Genomic DNA, 25,981 nt, shown 5'->3' on the forward strand with positions numbered 1-25,981 from the left:
AGTTCAGACAAAGGTTATTATCAGCTCATTTTTTACACAGAATAGAACCAAAAGCAATTCATCATATTAAGCACTGGAAAATGAAGAATTTGCAATGTATTATCAAACAAGAAATCATAAAAGCCACAAAACTAATGAAGCTTTGGCTTTGTGAAACTTATTGTTTCATATTTGTAATATCTTTATGAATAATGCCGATAAGGCGGCTATAAATTAATTATTAGATTTTCATCCCGGCCCACCCCCTCTTTTCACCGCCACCCCATAAGTTTTATTGGCTCTAATAGAAACATTGAACTGGGCTCTGTATTTGTGTATCGATCTGGTACTGTCAGGGAACAGCATTTATCCATACTATTTGGGGTCAATGTTAACATTCACCTGTTAAAAAAAGGAGAAGTGTAATGATGGTGTTCATGGCTTGTCTAGAAAAGCATTCATATGGTGCTTAGTGCAATAAGAAAGGCATAAACACATATTCAATGTTGAAAGAGTCATCTAAGAAAAATAAAATGTCACCCCCGCCATGATTTAAAAAATCAGATGAAAATTTAGCAATTAATTTAAATTGGCCTAATGAACAACAATCTTTCAGTGTATGTTTACTTAAAGGAAATGATGACAGCAAAAAATCAGATGAAAATTTAGCAATTAATTTAAATTGGCCTAATGAACAACAATTTTTCACTGTATGTTTGCTTAAAGGAAATGATGACAGCAAATTATGATATTTCAAACTTGAAAATATCAGTTTCCTTAAATTCAGTTTCCTGTGAAATGCCAACATCGGTAATGCCAATACATTATTAAATTTTTGCGCTAGGTTAACAGTAATCATATCTATTTTAAGAACCTTGTGGGCAAATAACCAAGTAATAAAATAGCAAGCCCAGGAAAAAGGTAAAGGTGATTTAACATTTAGTTTTCATCCCAATGATAAATAAACAATATTATGAACGGGATGGACCAATTGTATTATATAATTTAACATTTGCCATTTGAATGTCTGCCTGCCTGGTCATGTTTGTCTGTCTGTGTATTTGTCTGTGTGTTTGTTTGTTTATTTGTATGTCTGTCTGTCCGTTCAGATTTCCTGCAATTCATCCTTATAACTCCCTATGGGGTTTGAGATTCAGAAGTAATTCACAGCTGTTTTTGCTACCTAGCTTACTTTGATATTTCATTGGTAAACTTTGGCTTACCTTCCTTATTTCACAACTAGGGAAATGGGAAGGTGAAAAAAAGAGTTCCAATAAAATTTAAGGTCATGAGGAACTGTTCAGAATGTTTGTTTACTTTCAGGAGTTGGATGAGATATGTATAGACACCAGTAACACAGTAAATGTTGCCATTGAGAGTCACTCCCTCCTGCTCTTAACAAAGGTAAGAAAGACAATGTCAAACAGTGAACTGCAGTCACTCACATGGTGAATAATGCCACCAAGAGTCACATTAGCCTGCGCCTAACCAGGGTAAGGGTAGCAACCTCACATGGTGAATAATGCCATCAAGAGTCTCTTCTGCCTGCTCCTAACCAAGGTAAGGGAAGCAACCTCACATTGTGAATTATTTCATAAAGAGTCTCTTCTGCCTGCTCCTAACCAAGGTAAGGGAAGCAACCTCACATGGTGAATGATTTCATAGAGTCTCTTCTGCCTGCTCCTAACTAAGGTAAGTGAAGCAACCTCAAATGGTGAATGATTTCATAAAGAGTCTCTTCTGCCTGCTCCTCACCAAGGTAAGTGAAGCAACCTCACATGGTGAATGATTTCATTTTATAAAGAGTCTCTTCTGCCTGCTCCTAACCAAGGTAAGGGAAGCAACCTCACATGGTGAATAATGCCATCAAGAGTCTCTTCTGCCTGCTCCTAACCAAGGTAAGGGAAGCAACCTCACATGGTGAATAATGCCACCAAGAGTCACATTAGCCTGCTCCTAACCAAGGTAAGGGAAGCAACCTCACATGGTGAATAATGCCATCAAGAGTTTCTTCCGCCTGCTCCTAACCAAGGTAAGGGAAGCAACCTCACATGGTGAATAATGCCAACAAGAGTCACATTAGCCTGCCCCTAACCAGGGTAAGGGTAGCAACCTCACATGGTGAATAATGCCATCAAGAGTCTCTTCTGCCTGCTCCTAACCAAGGTAAGGGAAGCAACCTCACATGGTGAATGATTTCATAAAGAGTCTCTTCTGCCTGCTCCTAACCAAGGTAAGGGAAGCAACCTCACATGGTGAATAATACCAACAAGAGTCAAACTTGTATGGCAAATGTTGCCATCAGGAGGTAAGGGAGGCAAACTTACATGGTGAATGTTGCCATTTGGAGGAAAGGGAGGCAAACTCACATGGTGAATGTTGCCATTTGGAGGAAAGGGAGGCAAACTTGCATGGTAAATGTTTCCATCAGAAGGGAAGGGAGGCAAACTTGCATAGTGAATGTTGCCATCAGGAGGTAAGGGAGGCAAACTCGCATAGTGAATGTTGCCATCAGGAGGAAAGGGAGGTAAACTCGCATGATGAATGTTGCCATCAAGAGGTAAAGGAGGCAAACTTGTATGGCGAATGTTGCCATCAGGAGGTAAGGGAGGCAAACTTGCGTGGTGAATGTTGCCATTCGGAGGAAAGGGAGGCAATCTCGCATGGTGAATGTTGCCATCAGGAGGAAAAGGAGGCTAACTTGCATGGTGAATGATTCCATCAGGAGGTAAGGGAGGCAAATTTGCCTGGTGAATGTTGCCATCAGGATGTAAGGGAGGCAAACTCAAATAGTAAATGTTGCCATCAAGAGGTAAGGGAGGCTAACTTGCATGGTGAATGATTCCATCCGGAGTTAAGGGAGGCAAACTTGCATGGTGAATGTTGCCATCAGGAGGTAAGGGAGGCAAACTCACATAGTAAATGTTGCCATCAGGAGGTAAGGGAGGCAAACTTGCATAGTGAATGTTGCCATCAGGAGGTAAGGGAGGCAAACTCGCATGGTGAATGTTGCCATCAGGAGTCAAGGAAGGTAAACTCGCATGATGAATGTTGCCATCAGGAGGTAAGGGAGGCAAACTCACATATTAAATGTTGCCATCAGGAGGTAAGGGAGGCTAACTTGCATGGTAAAAGTTTCCATCAGGAGGTAAGGGAGGTAATCTCGCATGGTGAATGATTCCATCAGGAGGTAAGGGAGGCAAACTTGCATAGTGAATGATTCCATCAAGAGGTAAGAGAGGAAGACTATGCATAGTGAATGTTGCCATCAAGAGGTACGGGAGGCAAATAAGGCATAGTAAAAGTTGCCATCAAGAGGTAAGGGAGGCAAACTTGCATAGTGAATGATTCCATCAAGAGGTAAGGGAGTCAAACAGGCATAGTAAATGTTGCCATCAAGAGGTAAGGGAGGCAAACTCACATAGTGAATGATTCCACCAAGAGGCTAGGTGGGCAAACTCCCATAGTGAATGATTCCATCAAGATGAAAGAGAGGCAAACTCTTAAAGTAAATGTTGCCATCAAGAGGTAAGGGAGGCAAACAGGCATAGTAAATGTTGCCATCAAGAGGTTAAGGGAGGCAAACTAGGCATAGTGCAAGTTGCCATCAAGAGTTAAGGGAGGCAAACTTGCATAGTGAATGATTCCATCAAGAGGTAAGGGAGGCAAACAGGCATAGTAAATGTTGCCATCAATAGGTAAAGGAGGCAAACTCGCATAGTGAATGATTCCATCAAGAGTTAAGGGAGGCAAACTAGGCATAGTGAAAGTTGCCATCAAGAGTTAAGGGAGGCAAACTTGCATAGTGAATGATTCCATCAAGAGGTAAGTGAGGCAAACAGGCATAGTAAATGTTGCCATCAATAGGTAAGGTGGGCAAACTCGCATAGTGAATGATTCCATCAAGAGTTAAGGGAGGTAAACTTGCAAAGTGAATGATTCCATCAAGAGGTAAGGGAGGCAAACTCACATAGTGAATGATTCCATCAAGAGTTAAGGGAGGTAAACTTGCAAAGTGAATGATTCCATCAAGAGGTAAGGGAGGCAAACTCACATAGTGAATGATTCCATCAAGAGGTAAGGGAGGCAAACTCACATAGTGAATGATTCCATCAAGAGGTAAGGGAGGCAAACTCGCATGGTGAATGATTCCATCAAGAGGTAAGGGAGGCAAACTCACATAGTGAATGATTCCATCTAGAGGTAAGGGAGGCAAACTCACATAGTGAATAATTCCTTCAAGAGGTAAGGGAGGTAAACTCCTATAGTGAATGATTCCATCAAGAGTTAAGGGAGGTAAACTTGCAAAGTGAATGATTCCATCAAGAGGTAAGGGAGGCAAACTCACATAGTGAATGATTCCATCAAGAGGTAAGGGAGGCAAACTCACATAGTGAATGATTCCATCAAGAGGTAAGGGAGGCAAACTCGCATGGTGAATGATTCCATCAAGAGGTAAGGGAGGCAAACTCACATAGTGAATGATTCCATCTAGAGGTAAGGGAGGCAAACTCACATAGTGAATAATTCCTTCAAGAGGTAAGGGAGGCAAACTCGCATAGTGAATAATTCCTTCAAGAGGTGGTGAATGTATTCGCATAGTAAATGATTCCATCAAGAGTTAAGGGAGGTAAACTTGCAAAGTGAATGATTCCATCAAGAGGTACGGGAGGTAAACTCCTATAGTGAATGATTCCATCAAGAGGTAAGGGAGGCAAACTCCCATAGTGAATGATTCCATCAAGAGGTAAGGGAGGTAAACTCGCATAGTGAATAATTCCTTCAAGAGGTAAGGGAGGTAAACTTGCATAGTGAATGATTCCATCATGAGGTAAGGGAGTTAAACTCCCATAGTGAATGATTCCATCAAGAGGTAAGGGAGGTAAACTCGCATAGTGAATGATTCTATCAAGATGAAAGGTAGGCAAACTTGTATAGTGAATGATTCCATCAAGAGGTAAGGGAGGCAAACTCGCATAGTTGATTCCATCAAGAGGTATGGGAGGCAAACTCGCATGGTGAATTATTCCATCGCATAGTGAATGATTCCATCAAGAGGTAAGGGAGGCAAACTCACATAGTGAATGATTCCATCAAGAGGTAAGGGAGGCAAACTCACATAGTGAATGATTCCATCAAGAGGTAAGGGAGGCAAACTCACATAGTGAATGATTCCATCAAGAGGTAAGGGAGGCAAACTCACATAGTGAATGATTCCATCAAGAGGTAAGGGAGGCAAACTCGCATGGTGAATGATTCCATCAAGAGGTAAGGGAGGCAAACTCACATAGTGAATGATTCCATCTAGAGGTAAGGGAGGCAAACTCACATAGTGAATAATTCCTTCAAGAGGTAAGGGAGGCAAACTCGCATAGTGAATAATTCCTTCAAGAGGTAAGGGAGGCAAACTCGCATAGTGAATGTTGCCATCAGGAGGTAAGGGAGGCAAACTCGCATAGTGAATGTGACCACCAAGAGGTAAAGGGAGTCAAACTCGCATAGTGAATGATTCCATCAAGAGTCAATTCATCATTCTCCTGTCCAAGGTAAGTGAGGCAATCAATGTTAGTGAATTGACTCACTTGCTTCAAAAGGCACATGTTTGCTACCAAGTATAAGGAGACAACCTAACTTGAGCAGATTCAATCCCTATGTTTGTATTTGCTTCCCTTACACAAGCTCCGAAACCTGTTGTAGAATATATACTTAAGCTCTATTTAACAGGGTTCAGGACATATGTGAACGTTTGATTTTTGCTTAAATATTATATTTTATCTATGGAATAAAAGAAAAAAAAAATGTTCATTGACAAACATATTGTTATATTTCTAGATTTATTAAGTAAACATGGACCAAGGCATACTCCTTTTTGCACTGTTGTACAAATCAATTTTGGTCCCCCTGAAATGGTCAATGTTAAAATCTCAAGATCAGTTATAATAAATAAAAGGCTTTAGGATGTATATACATGTAACTATTAAAAGTTTGAAGTTTTAAGTAAACCAACTGAATGTTCAAGAACTCCTAGGGCAACCCTCCCCTCCCACCCTGTATAATTGTGTCACCATAACATATTGAGACCAATCTAATGAAAAGACCTTCATAGCTTGCTCATGTGTATGTGCTCACATGTCAAAATGCTACAGGCACGTCCTAGATGGTTAAGTGTTTATTTGTTGGAAACAAAGCAGTTTTTTTTAAATAAAGTTTTGTCTATAAAACATATAAAAAAGGCACAATGAAATGAAACTGTTTGAAATTATATTGTTTTCTCCCACTTACTGTTGCAAATTGTATGTGATCCATTATTCACTGTTGTAGTAATGATTAAAGATTGAATTTTTGAACACTTAAGTATTTTATATCAACTTGTGTAATTATCAATTTCTTGCAATCTTTTCTTTAGCAATTATTGTATTATAAAATAAAGAATGCCTGAATTACCATTTCATCTCTTTTTCTTCAATTTAGAAAAGTTTCAAACATTACAATTACAGTGTTGTTGTTATTATAGCAGTAATTTATTTACTGCTAATTTATATAAAATTTAAATTGTGTGTTTTTGCTGTTTGAAATTATTTTATTTTCTAAATTCAATTATTTTAATGATTATGGTATTCTTTTATTAACATTCAACATATTAACATGTCTGCAGATGATGATTCAATTACTAGAGATAATATCTCTTCAAAATTTCAAAGTGGAAACAGATATGATTCGATGAGAATCACCTTAGATTGTTGTAAAATAAATAAGTAACTTAATTAATATTAAAGTATGCTCAAGTTGTATTACGCTGTACTACTTAAAAGAAATGTGACTGTTTTTCACCGTTATCAAATTAACATTCTTACGCAAATATTGTTCCAACTAAAAAAATATAATCCTCATATTAGGAAGGCAGTAATTTGATTTTGATGAGAAACATTACAATAACAAAATCGCAGAGAAAAATCTGACTTCAAGCAGTGCTTATGATTTGGAAGCCAGACAGAATAAGATGGTTATATTTCATTGTTTCAGGCAAATGAGCAGCAGCGTCGACTGGAAAATATGCTCAAGATGTGCCGACAGGTGAACCCAATGTTGGACATCTCATACTTTGTTAAGGCGGTGAACATTGAAGGTGCCACTGCTACTCTACAACGACATAAGTTCTGTCCAGCCGACCCAGCTTCCAACATTGCAGAGGTATACATTGCCCTAGATCCATGTAGCACAGAAGTCTTTGTGTAAATTAAAGACAATATGACAGCTACTTTTGCATGAACTTGTTATTTGTTATTATTCACAATTTTACACTGCATTTAGGCAGGTAATAAAGCTTCATATAAAAAATATGCAGTTCCATAGACATATCTAAATAGAACAGAAAATTAACTTCAAGATTGATTTATCTTATGCGCAGAAACCCTTGCTGGTAATAATTTATGTTATCACCTATGATTTACTTACAATTGATAAACATTCATTCAGGTTAGTTTTTCTAAGTGTATTTTCTACCTAACCTTTCTGATACATTGTCATTTTTATAGGTCATGCCTATTCAGACAAGGTCATAAGGTCAAACATTAAGGAGTTTGCAGTCTTCATCAAATTTGGTCAGAGTGTTTACCTCTTGTTTTGCAATATCTGAAGTCCATACGATTGTGTAAAACTGTTGTTTTTTGTTTGGTCAAAGTTAGCCAAATTGTTTATTGATTGGTCAATATTTATCCAATCATCCCAGCAGGCACACAACGTTGTATTAATGTTGAAATTTAGTTGAATATTGGTCACATCGTTGATCAACAATATTTCAACGTTGAAACAACGTTGAAGCTTCAACGTTGAAAAATTGTCGACATTTTGACGTTGAAACAACGTTGAAATACGGTCGATACCTCAACATTGAGGATGGTTGAAAAATGGTTGTCATATTGATGTTGTCATGACATTCGAATATAGATCGATATTCTGTTCTGATTATATTATTAATATCTGTCATGTGTTTCCGTTCCGGATAGAAAAATCCGACCCGAGGGCACCTGCGTTTCAATTTTTTATTGAGGGCCATTCATGCTTGACGAGTAGACTTCTTTTTTTAGGCTGAATGGCCATCTACCTCAATACAGAGTTACCCCGATTGGAAAGTTTGAAACGAGTTGCGCCCCTAGCGTATTGCGTAGTTCCGGTCAGTTTTCAAAAAATATCGATTGTGCAGATCATCAGTAACAGCAGAGCTTTAAAATTATCGTAAATTCCATAAGTTCAAGCTAACTACGAGTGGGAAGTGACAGTCGGTTCAATTCGAGTAAGTACGTTTGGTATTTATTTACAAAATGTCAGAAAATTATGTTTTTGAACGAATTATTTGTTGAAATTCATGCATTTCGGATACGACGGGATTTCGGATACGATTTCCATTGTTCAAATTATGGCGAAAAATGTTCAAATCAAGCGGTGATCTTGCATTGTTATTAACAATACTCTTCTTTGCATCTATTATTTTTATAAAGGATGGTTTATTTACATTTATTGTTTTAATCTTTTACATTTCAGCATGGATGAAGAAGAGGTGGATCATCGCATTGTTGATGGGGCAGTTTTTACCATTAACATGTACATACTGTATAAATGTAATCCAAACAAAACTGTGTTCTTTATAGTTTTCACCTTACCTTAACCCTTCAGTGGTTTAACTGCAACGTCTATTTAATGTTGAAACTGCAACTCTGGTTCAACCTCATTTCAACGTTGTTTCAACCTCATTTCAACGTTGTTTCAATGTTTAAACCGCAACGTTGTTTCAACGTTGAAATCGCAACGTCAATACATCTTTCAAATACAACCATATTTCAACCTTTTCTCAACGTTGAAGGATGACTGTTGTTTCAACATTGCTTCAACGTTGTTGTGCCTGCTGGGACTACTTACTAACCAATCATATCATTTAAATGTGAAAACTAGATAACCTGTGGACAACTCATCCAAATGTTATTGGATTCCAGTGCAAAACAATCTAAATCTCTAACGCTTGCACTGTTTAGCTATCAAACATCATATTTTGTATTTGTGCAAATAATCTATGGTAATAAAGAAAAGAAGCAAACCCATAAAATCAAACAAACGATGTAAAACATCAGGCAGGTTTTTGCACAGGCTGCCTAGGCTTAATTCATCACACATAATCTATGTAAAAACTTCAAATGATCTATATATTTTCATTTATCAGGACCAGTTGATAAGTTGGAGGTTTTTTTCTGATGGCAATGCCTACATTTTTTTCTGCATAATTTAGTAGGTGCAATTTAGAATGTAGGTTGCTGTTTGATTGTTGGTTGAGGTCAGTTCATGTCATATTATTATGTCCCTATGCCTTACCTTAATTCTTTTTGACAGTTGAATCTAGGTGTAATACCATTGCTATAGCTGAATTAGTGTTAGATACAAGATACAAGATAATTTATTCCACGTCAGATATACATAAATTACATCACTAGCTCTCAGAGCTATTTTCCGACAAAATGCAAATCAAATAACATATTGATAATGCAACACAGAGCCTGGAAGATAATACACAAATGCATTCAAATATGATTAGAGTTTAATTAATAAGTATTAGCATTTAAGACATAATAATTATATCATATTAAATGATTATAAATACATCAACTTTAAATGTATAAAACATGATACACATTGTCTGATTTAAATATTGAAAACATAGTTTGAACTTAAACCCCAAAACGCAAATAATATTGATACAAAAGCAGATTTAAAAAGATAAAGTACAAAAAGCAGCGCAAAACATGTGGTATTGTAGACATATCAAAGGAAAATGTGACAAATGAAAAGGAAAATGCACTTGTAGAATACTAAGCAAAACAACATTAAATTTTTACCAGTCTAAGAAACAAATTAAAACTACTTAAGAATAAAGATACATATTGCACAAAATGTTAATTCTACAAGAAATGCAACTGATATAATTATAACAAAATACATTAAAGTGATAAAGATGAGCATCAAATGTAAAACACTAGTGGCTTATAAAACTAAGTACAGAGTTATTTAAAACGACACATGGAAGGAACCCTTGCATTTTGGTCCTAACCAGGTGGTATCATTCATTGTGGCACAACCATTGTAGTCATTGAAATCTTTCTGTACGACATATCTGTAAAATGAAACTTGGTATCCATATATAACAAGATTTTTCATTCCTGCTTAAATGTACTATGAGTTATGCCCCTTGCTTCATTGAGGAAATTTACTGGCAGGATTTTTTCAGAATCAATACTGTATCTTTTTTTCTAATCAAGTTTTATATGACTTGCTATGTTCTGTTATGTATTCATCATGCAAGTATTCCTATTACAAAATGAAAATAAAAACAGAACTGAAAACAATACACTGACAATATGAGAACTTCACTTCTATTTTATAGAAGACAATAACTATAATTTGCTTTGAGCAACAATAAAATGCTGCATTCCTGTATAGAATGGAAATACTAAGACATTTAGTGCTTTCAATCACGATGACTGACGTCACTGGTGCGTTTTACAATATGTTTTTCTTTGAAAATAAATCTAGCCACGATGTCTATACCATTTAAAATCGGAAGAGATTTATTTGATGCTTCCTCATGCTGACTTATTTTCAAGTTTTTCTAATTGGTTATTTAATAAAATCAGCAGTATATAAATTTACTTGGCTGTAAAAATGATGACAACTACTTGGCAGCCATTCCAGCAAGCCTGATTGAAAATCATCCACATCTAAGAAGTCAGACACATAAATGAACACCATTTCAAATTGTCTGTTACATTATGTCGAGAGATAAAAAAAGAAAAGTACTAGTTTATCAGAGCGGAAAAAAACTCCTACACAAGTTCATTTAGTAGATGGTAATTTCTGTCCATTTTAATTAGCAGACCTTAGAGATAACCTGAGGGAAGATTAAAAGCACCGAAAAATTGATTATTTGCACTTACAGTTTCTGCAGGATGATTAACTACAAACTTTTTTTTGTTTCTCAGCCAAACATTTGGAGACTAACTGTTTAATGGGAAATAGGTTATTGTAACAATATGTGTCTCCCTATATGATGGCAGTGCACAAGGTTGATCATAATTGAAGTGTTTTTACATGTACATACTTTCATCTCTTAATCCCTAGTATATTCTGCAGAGAAAAATTGACATTCATTTGGCATGTGGATGATGTCAGTGTTGTTGTTTTTTCCTGTCTTCTGATTGGACAAACATGATGTCATTTGACCAATTGTAAATGACGTTTAAACCATCTACTATTCCTTTTCTCATGTGTGAAATGCCATTAACAGATTTCTGTCATTAATTTTATACATTTTTTTGTAATCTTAAATTAATAACAGACAGAAAAAATGTCAATATAAAGACTGATTTTTTATGCGCTTTTGTAATATGTATATCTAAATGAACACTTAGGCACAATTTTGCAATTTCCCAAGCAACACTTAAGTGATTCGTGGATTTACAAAAGAGATCATCTGAGTTACTGTTCGATTTTAATGAAAACAAGAACAGATTATAATCTCTTATTTATATAGCAGGATTCTGTGAAGAACCACCTGATCATCGACCGTGTTACAGAGGTGGTGTTACGAGAGCGACGAGCCGCCCTGCAGCGGGAGGCGCTAGAACTCACCTCATACATGCAGCAGAACCAGGACGTCACGTATTCCCTAGTCAACATGTGCCAAAGGTGCGGTATATAAACATGGTTGTGTCTCCTTTCTAAGTCGATAAAGGGACTTATTTTTTTATTTCTATGAAACCCAATATAATAAAGGTGATTAGATTGAGATATTGTATAGCATTTTAGAATTTCTTCACAAATATTTAAAAGATAAAAGAATACAAACTTTATCTTCTAATTTGGTAATGATACTTTAATATTAACAACAATGATTTTACTGCTTAATACTAACATTTTTTATCCTTGATATGTTTTTTTAGTATACGGTAATTGAAAGATCTAATGAGAAGGAGTTCACTAAGGAGTTCACTAAGAGTTGAGGGGAAGGCATAGAAGTCAATTAAGGAGTTCACTAGTTGTTAAGGGGATGGCAATAAGTTTACTAAGGAGTTCACTAGGTGTTGAGGGGATGGCAAGGGAGTTCATTAGGGAGTTCACTAGGTGTTGAGGGAATGGCAAGGAAGTTAACTCAGGAGTTCACTAGGCGTTGAGTGGATGACAAGGGAGTTCACTAGGGAGTTCACTAGGTGTTGAGGGAATGGCAAGGGTTTTAACTAAGGAGTTCACTAGGTGTTGAGGGGATGGCAAGGAAGTTCACTAGGGAGTTCACTTGGTGTTGAGGGAATGGCAAGGGAGTTAAATAAGGAGTTCACTTGGTGTTGAGGGAATGGGAAGGGAGTTCTTTAGGTGTTGAGGGAATGGCAAGGGAGTTAACTAAGGAGTTCACTAGGTGTTGAATGGATGACAAGGGAGTTTACTAAGGAGTTCACTAGGTGTTGAGGTGATGGCAAGGGAGTTAACTAAGGAGTTCACTAGGTATTGAGGGAATGGCAAGGGAGCTCACTAGGAAGTTCACTTGGTGTTGAGGGAATGGCAAGGGAGTTAACTAAGGAGTTCATTAGGTGTTGAGTGGATGACAAGGGAGTTCACTAGGTGTCGAGGGAATGGCAAGGGAGTTAACTAATGAGTTCACTAGGTGTTGAGTGGATGACAAGGGAGTTTACTAAGGAGTGCACTAGGTGTTGAGAGGATGGCAAGGGAGTTAACTAAGGAGTTCACTAGGTATTGAGGGAATGGCAAGGGAGTTAACTAAGGGGTTCACTAGGTTTTAAAGGGATGGCAGTGGGATTCTCTAGGAAGTTTACTAGGTGTTGACAGGATGGCTAGAAGTTCACTAAGGAACTCAGTAGGTGTTGATAGGATGAACTTAGGAGTTCACCAGGTGTTAAGGGGATTGCAAGAAGCTCACTTGGGAGTTCACCAGGTGTTAAGGGGATTGCAAGAAGCTCACTTAGGAGTTCACCAGGTGTTAAGGGGATTACAAGAAGCACACTTAGGAGTTCACCAGGTGTTAAGGGGATTGCAAGAAGCTCACTTAGGAGTTCACCAGGTGTTGAGGGGGTGGCAAGAGGTTAACTAAGGAGTTCACTAGGTGTTGAGGGGATGGCAAGAAGCACACTTAGGAGTTCACCAGGTGTTGAGGGGATGGCAAGAAGTTAACTAAGGAGTTCACTAGGTGTTGAGGGGATGGCAAGAAGTTAACTAAGGAGTTCACTAGGTGTTGAGGGGATTGCAAGAAGCACACTTAGGAGTTCACTAGGTGTTGAGGGGATGGCAAGAAGTTAACTTAGGAGTTCACTAAGTGTTGAGGGGATGGCAAGAAGTTCACCAAGGAGTTCATTAGGTGTTGAGAGGTTGGCAAGAAGTTAACTCAGGAGTTCACTAAGTGTTGAGGGGATGGCAAGAAGTTCACCAAGGAGTTCACTAGGTGTTGACATGACTGCAAGAAGTTCACTAAGGAGTGTACAAGGCAAGGAGTTAACTAAGAATTCAGTAATATATTCATCTCTAAGCATAATACCTGGGCATTTGTTGGAGAGGTCTTAGTACAAAAATATGTGAACAAATTAGCCAAAAGGTCTTAGAAATACCATCTGGTTCAAATGAACCGGGATCTGAATTGAATAAAAGAAGACTGTTAAAGTATGAAAGTTGCAGAAAATATTCCCACATGAAGAATCAAAAGAGAACCATTCAATATGAAAAACAAGATGAATTTATGAGTAAAATTGTAGACCAACAGTTATAATTATCATATGTGAAAGAAATGGAATCTTTACAGTTAGTTAATGAGGATTAAATTAAAGTGCAATAAAGTTTGTAGCTAAATAAAGAAATGGAAGGTGGTACAACAATATTGTGCAAAGCCCTCAAATAGTAATGGCAGGCGGCAGTCAGATATGAATGACTTACTAATAAGTAACTTGAGAGTGAAGTGAGAGCAATTCACCATTTGATGGGAAACTTGTGTTGGAAATGAATTGAAACAGGCAGAAATGCATGAAAACAAGTCGTAAACATGGTTGTCCTAGAACATTCACAACAGAGTTGATACAACCCAGAAAGAGTCATATGATTGCAAGAAAATCAACAGTGATAAGTGTAAAACCAGAGAAGAACTATTTTGAGATTCCTTACCCCACTTCCCCTCATAACAATGTTCCATATGTGACACAAAATCAACCCTTTGATAGACATGGTATAATGGTAGGGGCACTGCTCAAAATGTTTGTGGTGCCAATAAATGTCAGTAAACATAAACAACAAAAAATAGATTCCACAAATCTGCACCAATTAAAAGTTTTAGAGATCTGGTTGAGGTTCTGAAAAAACACTATCTGGCCTATATTAGCAAGGCGTGGTTACAACATTGAAATCACGTGGAAGTATACATGTAGGAATATGGTGATAACAATTCTGAAAGATATATTGAATATATAAGAGCTACTCTGTAGTTAAGCACAAAGTCATAAAAATTGAGATGAATGGTGCCTTGATATTTCTTTTAAAGCTGCACTCTCACAGATTGACAGTTTGATATTTTTTAGTTTTTGTCTCAGAATCAGTGGAAAACAGCAGAAAAACTCCTTTCTTCCTAAAGTGTTAGGAACGTTTTCAGCCATAATATATCAATTTTTGAATGTAAATATGAAAAACTGAAATCTGATCTTTTGTCGGCAATCTTGTATCACTGCATGGTTTCCAGACATTTACACAAAAATTGGCTCATTCCAAGACAGAAAATTAAAAATGTTGTCAAAACGGTCAATCTGTTAGAGGGCAGCTTTAAGAAATTGATACATTTCCAGAAGGCTTTTTGCTGACTTAAGATGCATAATACAGAAGAAACATACCATTTGTCTGCCATTTCCAGGGAATTGGCTGACAATTTTGCTTATTAATGAATGTCATACATATTTTCTAGCTTTTCATTTGCAGATTTAGATATGATAAAGTACCTGTCTACTACTGGTCTAATTGTGAAAAGGTCATGCCTGCAGAGGATTGTCATTTTATCATCAGAGGACAAGCTACAGTTTGATATTGGCAGCGAATATGACTTTGGTTTTGAATGAAAAGTACAAGGTTCCAGTTAAATACTTCACAGGCGAACTTTTGTATTTGTTTTTCTTTCTAAAGTAATAAAAAAAAGTAATAGGTTTTCCTTTTAGTATTTGTTGGTGAATATCATATCTTGAAACAGATCCCCCACTTTAAAATAGTACTTGAAACAGACTTAGTGGTAGTTGACTGGTAATATTATTGTGAGAAAGTCTGTGGAATAATTTGTCTGCTTGGCCTTCAAAGAAGACTTCATTTATATTTATTGCAAATTCATATCTAGTGCTGTACTGTTATTGAACACTAGCATATATTACTTTGCACTATCTCTGAAACAAGATGACATTAAAGTTCACCTACATAATTGCAGAAATTTTCACCAATCAAAAAGCATTTCGCCTTCATGAATTTTATATTTTAGGTCATACATAATTTTCAGGGGAATTCAAAGGCTCCTTTTTAATCATTTGATGATTTGATTAGTGTTTGTTGAGAAATGATCCCACTGTGTCTGAAAGCTTTATGCTATAAAATTGATTCCATGAAGCTGTTTTTGAATCTAATCCTCTTTTTTTAATAGAAAATAATTGAAGTTTAGCATGTTTAAATGATGTCAACATTAAAGTTTATTTCTGAACATTTTCATTGCCCATTTAAACAAACAATTTGTCAGTTTGGATCTATTTATTTATGTTTACTGTAGACATATATTATGCATCTTAATGAGATTTTAATTGCACAAATTTACTTATATATTATTTGACAGCTTTGCTAACATAAATGATATTGAATTTACAGATAATTCAAAATAATTTGCATGTCTCTATTTTTTTATTCATTGATTTTTGTTTATTATTCTAACGTATAACTTATGGTTTGGTTATCTACTTCCCATTAGGGTAATGAAGTTAAGAATTACCATATTTCTTGTGCTAATGTGGTTTAACAAAGAACTGCTTTCAAACAAAAAGTGATTGCGCCCATTTACCAACAGTTAATGTTGTTGTTTTGTTGTAATACTAATAGCAAAACCCACCTTATTGCGTAACCAGCCAGAGTTTTGATGTAATCATGATCTTACCACAGACATAATAGGATAATGCCATTTCCATTAAAACGGCTTGCTCAGTGGGTTTATGTAACATAAAACTATGTATTTTATTTGTTTCTTCATCAATATGCACACATGATTTGGCAGTCGTCAACAGATCAGCCCACTACAAGTCTCATTCCCTGAATTGCTTGACATTCTGATGTGGGCAACAAATGCTATCTTGGCCTGTATTATTTTGTTAGAATGATATTTGCCTCAATGGAAAGAAGCAGAAAAGCGTTCTGTTATTATAACTCAATCAGAAGCTAAATGTCTAGATGAATGGAATCAAGGAATATTACTTCTAGTCAGATTCATTTGATTTATAATATGTATCATGGGGGAATAAAAAACTAAGTCAACAAAGTCAGTGTGGTAAAATATAGAATTCATGTCTGAGCATGCATGACTGAAGACTATGTAAAATTGAACCATTTTTTTCTGAGGGACGTCATCTAAACACCTAATTTGATGTTTGAAGCTCATATGTTTCCGAATCTGGGAAAAGGGGGGCACATCATCTGAAAAATTGACCCCTCTTAGCCAAAACCATGACCCGCACATGTATAGCCTTTACCTGAAAGGTAAAATATTTTGTCAGGCCTAGCAGAATGGTTATACTGTATTCATAGTCTACAAGACATTAGTCTAGGTACCTGTTCATGTTCAGTTAAGTGAATAATTTAATAAAAAAGGGTATGATATTAAACATCTTATAGTTCCATTTTAACTACAAAAATCCAGACATACTTGTCATTCTTTCTAATTAAGGACTGGACTTGATGTCACATGTTATAAGGCATACCAATGGTAGATTTAACTTGCATTTATATTCAACATTTTGAGGAAAGTGCAGTTTTTTCTTAGGTTTGTATTGGGCCAGAAATCAAATAATGGCCACAACTGGTGCCTAGCAAAAACTCATTTGCAACTTGAATAATGATAAATGTCTCTCTTAATTGTAGATGCATCTGTAGGCTTCCACTCCAATTTTGTTGTTTAAACAAAAGCATTCTTGTAATTCCTCAAGAAATAACACTTTATGATATAATTATATGTGTATTATAATAGCAATAATTTTACTCGCTTTACAGTGGATTTTTTTTTATATCAAATCCAAGTTAACATGACTGTATTAAATTTGCTGAAGGGCAATAACCATGTTTTCATTTGTTTATAGGGTTATTAATATTCAAATCTGGACAGCTTGGTGTCATTTGGACAGAAATTCAAAAGAAATTGATTAGAAATAGTCAAACATAATAAATTAAAAACTTTTTGATGTAAAAGGGAAATTTTCAAACATATCACAGAAATTATGTGAGAGAGAACAGATATCAAACAAATATCACAGAAATTATGTTAGAGGGAACAATTATATCAAACAAATATCACAGAAATTATCTAAGAGGGAACAGATATCAAACAAATATCACAGAAATTATCTAAGAGGGATCAAATATCAAACAAATATCATGGAAATCATGTTGGAGGGAATATATATCAAACAAATATCACAAAAATCATGTTAGAGGGAACATATATCAAACAAATATCACAGAAATCATTTTTGAGGGAACATGTATCAAACAAATGTCACAGAAATCATGTTAGATGAGGAACAAATATCAACAAAATATCACATATCATTTGAGAGGAAACAGATATCAAACAAGTATCAAAGAAATAGTAGTGTGCTATTTAATTATTTCACAGGCATTTGTTCTGAGCTCACCATCAAAGAGGCCTAATTACTTTGCCTTTGTTCCACTTATGAAAATATCTTTCACATTTTCTCAGAAATAAATTTATTAATGTAATTGTTTCTTCCAAGTATTAATTAATTTTTACTTCTGTATATTTGCCAGACTGCATTTTCTTCATTCTGCCAAACAATTACTACCCTAAGTTTCAATACATATTTATGATATTTTAATGAATCAGGAAATAACATTAGTTCAAATGAGCATTGGGGCATTGTATGGAATCATAACATATATTCTAACAAAATTAATGGGTTAAGACATATATTTGTAACTTAGGTAAAAAATGTCTGATCATTTGTTTGTGGAACAAAAACAGCACCAGACTAAAATTTAGAGTTTGTTGTTGTGCTGACTTTATCATTTATCAGATATAGGGGTTACTTTACCTTAAAATAAAGCTCTTGCCTTGCAACATAATGTGACATTTTCTTTACTTTAATATAAAGCTCTTGCCTTGCAACAAATTGAGATTTTTGTTATACCTTTGCTCCACCTTAAAATATTACTCTCGCCTTTCAACATAATGTGACCTTTTTCCACCCAAAAATATAACTCTTGCCTTGCAACATAATGTGACCTTTTCTCCAGCCTAAAAATGACTCTTGCCTAGCAACATAATGTGACCTTTGCTCCACCTTAAAAGATAACTCTTGCTTTGCAACATAATGTGACCTTTTCTCCACCCTAAAACATAACTCTTGCCTTGCAACATAATGTGACCTTTGCTCCACCTTGAAATATAATTCTTGCTTTGCAACATAATGTGACCTTTTCTCCACCCTAAAATATAACTCTTGCCTTGCAATATAATGTGACCTTTTCTCCACCTTACATTATACCTCTTCCGTTGCAACATAATGCAACCTTTGTTTCACTTACAAACATTTAGCTCTGGCCTTGCAACATACTGTGATTTATGCATTACCTAAAATATAACTCTTGTCTTGCAACATAATGTCACCTTAAAATATATCTCTTGCTTTACAACATAAGGTACCATTTGCTTTATTTAAAAATCTAGCTCTTGCCTTGCAACTTTGATTTGACCTTTGGTTTACCTAAAAATTAAGCTCTTGTCTTGCAACATAATGTGACATTTCCTTTACCTAAAAATATAGCCCTTTCCTTGCAACTTAATGTGACCTTTGCTGCACCTTGAAATATACCTTTTGCTTTGCAACAAAATGTGACCTTTGCTTTACCTTAAGATATAGTTTTTCCCTTTCAATAAAATGTGACCTTTCCTTGATGTGAAAATAAAGCTTTTGTAACCTTGCAACATGATATGACTTTTGTTTCACCTAAGATATAGCTCTTCCCTTGCAGCATAATGTTACCTTTGTTTTGCTTTAAAGCTGCACTCTCACAGATATACCATTTTTACAACTTTTTAATTTTTTGTCTTAGAAAGAGCAAATTTTTGCATAAATATCTACAAACCAGTGATATAAGACTGCTGACAAAAAGTCAGATCATAGATTTTCATATTTCCGTTCGAAAATTAATGTTTTTTGGCTTAAACCATTACTAACGGTTTAAGAAAAATGCATAAAACAAACTTTTGAACTTAAATATAAAAATATGCGATCTGATCTTTTGTCAGCAGTCTAATATATCACTGGTTTCCATGGATTTTCGCAAAAATTGGCTCGTTCCAAGACAAAAAAATAAAAAAAGTTGTCAAAGCTTGCAATCTGTGAGAGTGCAGCTTTAAGGTAGCACATCCCTAATGGGCACCATTTCAAACTATGTTCGATCAGCTTGATAATTTCTTAATGTGTATCATTTCCTGGATTCAAAAACAAAATTGAAAAGAAATTTATCGTCAAATAACAATTTTATTTTAATTTGAATTACCCTACCCCCATTTCAGAATTGTCTATAAAAACAACTTCACCCGAGAGACAAGAAAAATCCTTTATTTCATTTATTTTTCAACATTTGGTTAACAAGAAATATATTTGCTTTCAGAAATAATACATTATTGATCACATCACCAACAAATATAATCATACTGTACTGCAATAGCCATATGGTATTTCACTTTTAACATACTGTTTTGACTGCATAAAATTTGAATGTTTAAAAGCAAAATCAATAAGTTCTATAAATACTCATGACCTGTTCTTTATTAATAATTATCTCTAATCTTTTGAGAAAATTATGCCAAAAAATTTACCGTCTCATTTAAACAAAAAAATAAAGTTTGTAATTCCCGCCACCTATTTCAGCCATGCCTGCAAGTCATAAAATCTTCACGGAAGCTAATATGTATATGTAGAAATGTATTTAATTACTTTTTAATGAAAATACTATATTAACTTCTGTGAAAAATGTTAGCTAATCATACATGCCATATTCCTGAGAGGCTTCCCAGGGGATTTTGGTCTGAATTCCTGGGGATTTTGATATTACACCAGGGGATTTTTACGCAGCGAAATTTTGCACAATATCTACAGTTATGATATAAGAATAAATACAGAAACACACTCTAATTTCAATAATTTTTGGACTAAGTCATCATGGTACTTCATGGATTTTCACACTCATAATATTATAGATGCTTTCCACTGTCAACCTTGAACTTAAGTTTTCAAAAAAAAAAGAAATAATGTTTTTATTCCAGGGGACATAGATCCCCTGGCGGGAGACAGGGGGATGAGTCGGAATTCAGGCGGACCCCCCCCCCCGCCGGGAGATATGGCATGTATGGCTAACGAAAACAAAAAAAAATAAAAAAAATAAAAAAAATTGTGCTTCTGGCTGGATTCGAACCACTAACTTGAAACCCTCAAAAGATCTGTAGTCCTGTGCTTAACAACATACGCTAGCTAAAGCATTTAAATTTCAGAGTTTCAAGTGTAGGTTTTCATTAGGGGTGTGCTACCTTAAAATGACATTTACAAAGGTTGCTTTACCTTTAAATGTAGTTGTTCTTTCACTTCAAAACTTCTCTGTAGATTTACATTTGATGTTTGCTGTTGCTATGCATATATCAGAATGAAGTTACTTTACCCCAAAAGTTGTTTGTCAGATACCCCGATACACTACTGTGCTATGCTTCATTGTGTACTGTGGACGATTTGGCTAAAAAAATAAATAAAAAAATAATGAGTTAGTTTTATTGGTTCCGCAAGGTACCATTGCAAAAATACGTACATACACTCATACTAATGTTTTCCAGCTTATTATTGCAGTATCATTTGAAGGGTTTATGCATAGCAACTGAGTATATAAAGCTTATTTAAAAAACAAGAATCCCCCAAGTCGGATGTGTCACTTGACAAATTATTTACTGTCAACATATAGCTGTTATATTGGCATTTTATTACGGTTCTTGTGCACTGCACTTGCCCTCAATGAGATCTATCTACCTATTAAGTTTCAGGTTGAAACCTCTCATAGTATACGATATCTGCCCCTGACAAAATTTAAGCTTGAAAAATAACAAAGGGCAATAACTCTTATCATATAGATGCAAGAGTTACGGTTCTTGTGCACTGCACTTGCCCTCAATGCGATCTATCTAGCTATGATGTTTCAAGTTGATACCTCTTATATTCTTCAAGATATGCCCTGGACAAATCTTTAAGCATGTAAATTAACAAAGTGCAATTATTCTAAAACTAAGAAAGCAAGAGTTACTTTTTTGTGCACTGCACTTGCCCTCCATGAGATCTATCTACATTTGAAGGTTCAAGTTGATAACTCTTATATTCTACAAGATATGCCCCGGACAAAACTTGAAGCATGAAAGTTAACAAAGGGCAATTACTCTAAAAATATGAAAGCAAGAGTAACAGTTCTTGTGCACTGCACTTGCCCTCATTGAGATCTATCTACATATGAAATTTCAAGTTGATACCACTAATAGTTTAAGAGATATGCCCCGGACAAGTGAAAACGGGGTGTGGACGCCTTAAAATGTAGCATTTGCTCAACCCAAAAGTATAGCATTAGATCTATCTCAAAATGTAGCATTTGCTTTCCTTTATATGATAGCTTATGCCTTATCTCAAAGTATAGCATTTGCTCTATCTCCAAATGTAGCATTTGCTTTCCTTTATATGATAACTTATGCCTTATCTCAAAGTATAGCATTTGCTCTATCTCAAAATGTAGCATTTGCTTTCCTTTATATGATAACTTATGCCTTATCTCAAAGTATAGCATTTGCTCTATCTCAAAATGTAGCATTTGCTTTCCTTTATATGATAACTTATGCCTTATCTCAAAGTATAGCATTTGCTCTATCTCAAAATGTAGCATTTGCTCCATGTACCTTATAAGGAAGCATTTGCGCTACTTAAAATATAGCGTTTGCTGCTTAAAAAGTAGCTGTTGTTCTACCTTAAAATATAGCTTTTGCTCTACCTCAAAATTTAGCATTTGCTCTACCTCAAAATGAAGTGTTTGCTCTCCCTTAAAATATTTAGCATTTGCTCTACCTCAAAATGTGGCATTTGCTTAATCTCAAAATGTAGCTTTTGTTAACACAAAGTTTAGCTGTTGCTGTACCTCAAAATGAAGATGTTAATATAATGTTAATGTGTCTATTGATATTCCGAATATTACGGTTTTAATTTTGGTTTGAAGTAGAGGTACTCATTGGGATAACTTTTTTGCTATGAGCTGAAGTTTAAAGCCATTACTAAAAGAACAGCTTTTAATATTCTTAGATATTTCCACTGAAGTATTCTGCATTGTAGTGGAGTACTGCAACAGTGTGTATTAGTCATCCAGGTACAGCTTGCAGCCTCTGAAACTAGTGTCAGCCAGTGGCTTATCAATGTAATGATTTGCAGGCTCTTGGCATTCATATCAGTTTGGTGAAAACATATTTTACTTTTCTTGATTGTTCTTTCCAGCAAAAAGACACAGAACTTTAAGCACTAAGTCTTGAGAAGAGGCTATAACACATTCAGCACTGGTGTAATATAACACGACATTGATGTCATTTCATCCTACATGTCAAGCTTTTACAGAAAATAAAATAAAATCTTCATTTTGGGCGACAAATGTGGCATTAATTGATAGAACAAATTTCAACAAATTATAAAACTGATTTAGGACTTGTTTTAACTCTTCATTATTAACAAGCTGCGTAATTGTTTTTTATTAAATTGAAACACTGTAAAATAGCATATTTATTGGTATGTTCCTTGATGAAGGGTTATGACTATAACCTGGCTGATACACCAGGACTGACCATAGAACACTAATCAATTTTTGGTTCATAAAATGGAAAGTGTTCATAAACTCCAAAAGGGATGAAATTTAACGGCTTGTTAAAAATGAGCTCACGTATACACATTTTATTTTTTTACTCGTTAAACTGTGTTGCGAATAAAATGCTTAAATATTAAGTTGAACGTTTGCTCATTTGTCTGCAAATGTTTATCATAATATACTTTTGTCGAGTACAATTAATAAGAAAGTGGCCCTGTGACAAGTCTGATATGTCTGCTTCCTCACCCCCTCCCCCTTAATGTACAATTAAAAAATTATAAATGCGTGAGGTGAAGGTTTTATTGCACTGTGTTAAAGATTTACTTATTCCTAAATATTTACCTGTCTCCTTTATATTTTACTTAATGTCAGATAATTTTGTTTTGAGGGTAGATTAGTTCAAGTAATTATTTTTCTACCTAAACATTTCTTGTGTTATAAAAATTATTCTTGCAAAATGAATCAGTCATTTAGATGTGATTAGTTTTCATATTGATTCAATAGAACCATGATTCTATTGAATTGACAATAGAAAATAAAGTTCCAAGAGAAAGTAATTGCATGAAGGCAGGATCAACTGGAATGATTTCAGTCATCTGGGAATATTTGGCTTCATCCTGCAGGCTACATTATCTGTCAATGTTGCAATCACTGGAACTCAACCAAGTGAGTGGGAAGAAAGTCGAAATGCAAAACATTTTAATAAGACAGGTAGTTCTTGCACTGAAGTGCACAGTTGAAAATCGCTTCTTACAGCAGATTAATGTATTGCACACCGGGAATGATAAGATCTAAATCTGATATCATATACAAATTTCTGGAATTGTCTGAAAAACCTGTTATATATTTATCTGATACATTGAAAAGTGATTATATGATTCTTGAAATATCTGGTATCATTGTGAATAATGGACAGATTCTCACTTCTAAATCTCTAAAAGTAAATGGAAATATTTGCACCCCTGTCTAAAGCAGCTTATTTATAACAATGTTAAAATACCTGCAAATGAATAATGAAAACAAAGAACATCTAAATATTGAAGTCAATCTTCTTGGACTATTTAAGGCTACCATGTGAATAGGAAATAAATCAACTAATATTAAAATCTCATGTCATTTGAAGCTTCTGTTCTTTTAGAAAAACAGAGATCTAACCTAGCAATTTTTCTGACAATACCGTGCCAGAACCTTTCTTGTTTTCTTTCTGATAGTAAATGAACCATACAGCTTATAGAAAAAGATTCTTAATTACCTCTTGTACCATGCAAACTCTTGATAGAGGTTACACAGATAAGTTTAAAAAAAGAAAGTTTAGTAGTTGTTCTATTGCAGATTAAGATATAATGTAAGATATTGGTGGTGAAGAGAACAATAGTGGGCTGTGTTCCAGTGGAGGCTTGTTGACTGTGGGATACAGCTGCATGGCATTACCTTCAGTATAATTGGAGCTTCTCTAGTGATATTGGGCTTTATTTTGGATATATTGTTTAAGACTCATGAAGACTCTGTAGAGATATTGTGGTGTCTGTGCATGTGTCAGATCCTCTTCAATAGCAGTTATTGCAAGCATAAACTTGTGGCATTCATTAATTGCCGGAGAAGAAATTGGAAGAAATCGGCAGAGAAATGTGCAGGTGCTTAGTGCGATGTTGCAGTTCCATAGAAAGTGCAGGCAACCTATGAGAGATGACTGTAAAGCAGCCTAATTATTCTCAGAGCATCAAAATACTGTCGCAACTGTAACATGATCTAATTATTACGTCTAGCTGATACCAATGGGCTTGGGCTTGTTGACTTCACCTTTGAAGTATTGAGATTTGACTTTACTGGTGACAGTGAGACAAAATATTTAGAGAAATGTTAAATGAGGATGTATTGATATTACAAAGTTGTCACCTCTGATTGAGACTTGTTTAAGGAAAATAAATTTTACCAAAAAAGTGAACACAAAGATTTATTTCTTGGAAAATTTGATTTACATGTGTTTGAATGTAACCTATACTTATGACAAGGAAGTGAAAGTGATTTCATATTGTTTCATTACAATGCCCCTCTCAGAAAGTTCCCCTGGGTCGGATAGGAGACAGAATATAGATGAAATTGGTGGAGGGCTGATGAAAAAACCATCCAGCAAATCAAGCTTTAAAAAACTGTCTAAACAACCAAACGTGGAAAATGAAAAAAGACGAGAAATGTTGAAACAAGAAAGTAAAGACAGTGGTATAGTGACAGAAATGGCTGTTAGGCCAAAAGATGCCCAAAAGGAATACCAAAGGTCAGAAACTTCCACCTCCATCAAAAACAGACGTAGCCTCAAATCAAAGAACCAAAGTGCTAAGATTAAGAGATCCCAAAGTGTGAAAGAAAAGCGTGTGGTGAAAGAAGGAGACCTGGGAAAGGAGAGATCACATGATGACCTGGAGGTAATGTCATTCTTTACCATTCTTTCCTTGTTTTCAGGAATCTAGCCAACCACTTGTATGCCAAAGTGTATGAAACCCAAGAAGACCTTTGTCGGAAAAGGAATGAAATACGGGTAGCTAATCTGCAGTTGGGGGCAGTCCGAGCACAAGTAAGGTTTTGTCTATTAGGGCCTAATGTAAAAAAGGTCACAGTCCATTTGTCTGTCGCTCCATTTTTTTTTACGTTGTTGTTTTTTTGTCACTGTAAGACCGTTAAAGATATTAATTTAAAACTTGATAAGTTTTAGCACATTATCAATATGGTCTTTTATTACAAGTTTGTAACTCAAACTGATAGGGCTCCATTTTGAGCCTGGTGGGGCTTC

The 25,981-nt window shown here is 35.3% G+C and overlaps 1 protein-coding gene across 3 annotated transcripts in view; it reads left to right on the forward strand.

Annotated features, from left to right (window-relative positions):
- Window positions 1-25,981, forward strand: part of LOC128231321 (uncharacterized) — a 144,387-nt gene that overhangs the window by 57,751 nt on the left and 60,655 nt on the right. For 2 of the 3 annotated variants that reach the window (XM_052943981.1, XM_052943980.1), the window contains exons 7-10: window positions 1,303-1,383; window positions 7,003-7,170; window positions 11,558-11,709; window positions 25,654-25,765. In XM_052943981.1, coding sequence (XP_052799941.1) covers window positions 1,303-1,383; window positions 7,003-7,170; window positions 11,558-11,709; window positions 25,654-25,765 — 513 coding nt within the window. Of the gene's footprint in view, window positions 1-1,302; window positions 1,384-7,002; window positions 7,171-11,554; window positions 11,710-25,653; window positions 25,766-25,981 lie in introns of all 3 variants that reach the window. The other variant, XM_052943979.1, reaches the window with a different exon arrangement.

Source organism: Mya arenaria, chromosome 4 (genome assembly GCF_026914265.1).
Source record: "Mya arenaria isolate MELC-2E11 chromosome 4, ASM2691426v1".
NCBI classification, from domain to species: Eukaryota; Metazoa; Mollusca; class Bivalvia; order Myida; family Myidae; genus Mya; species Mya arenaria.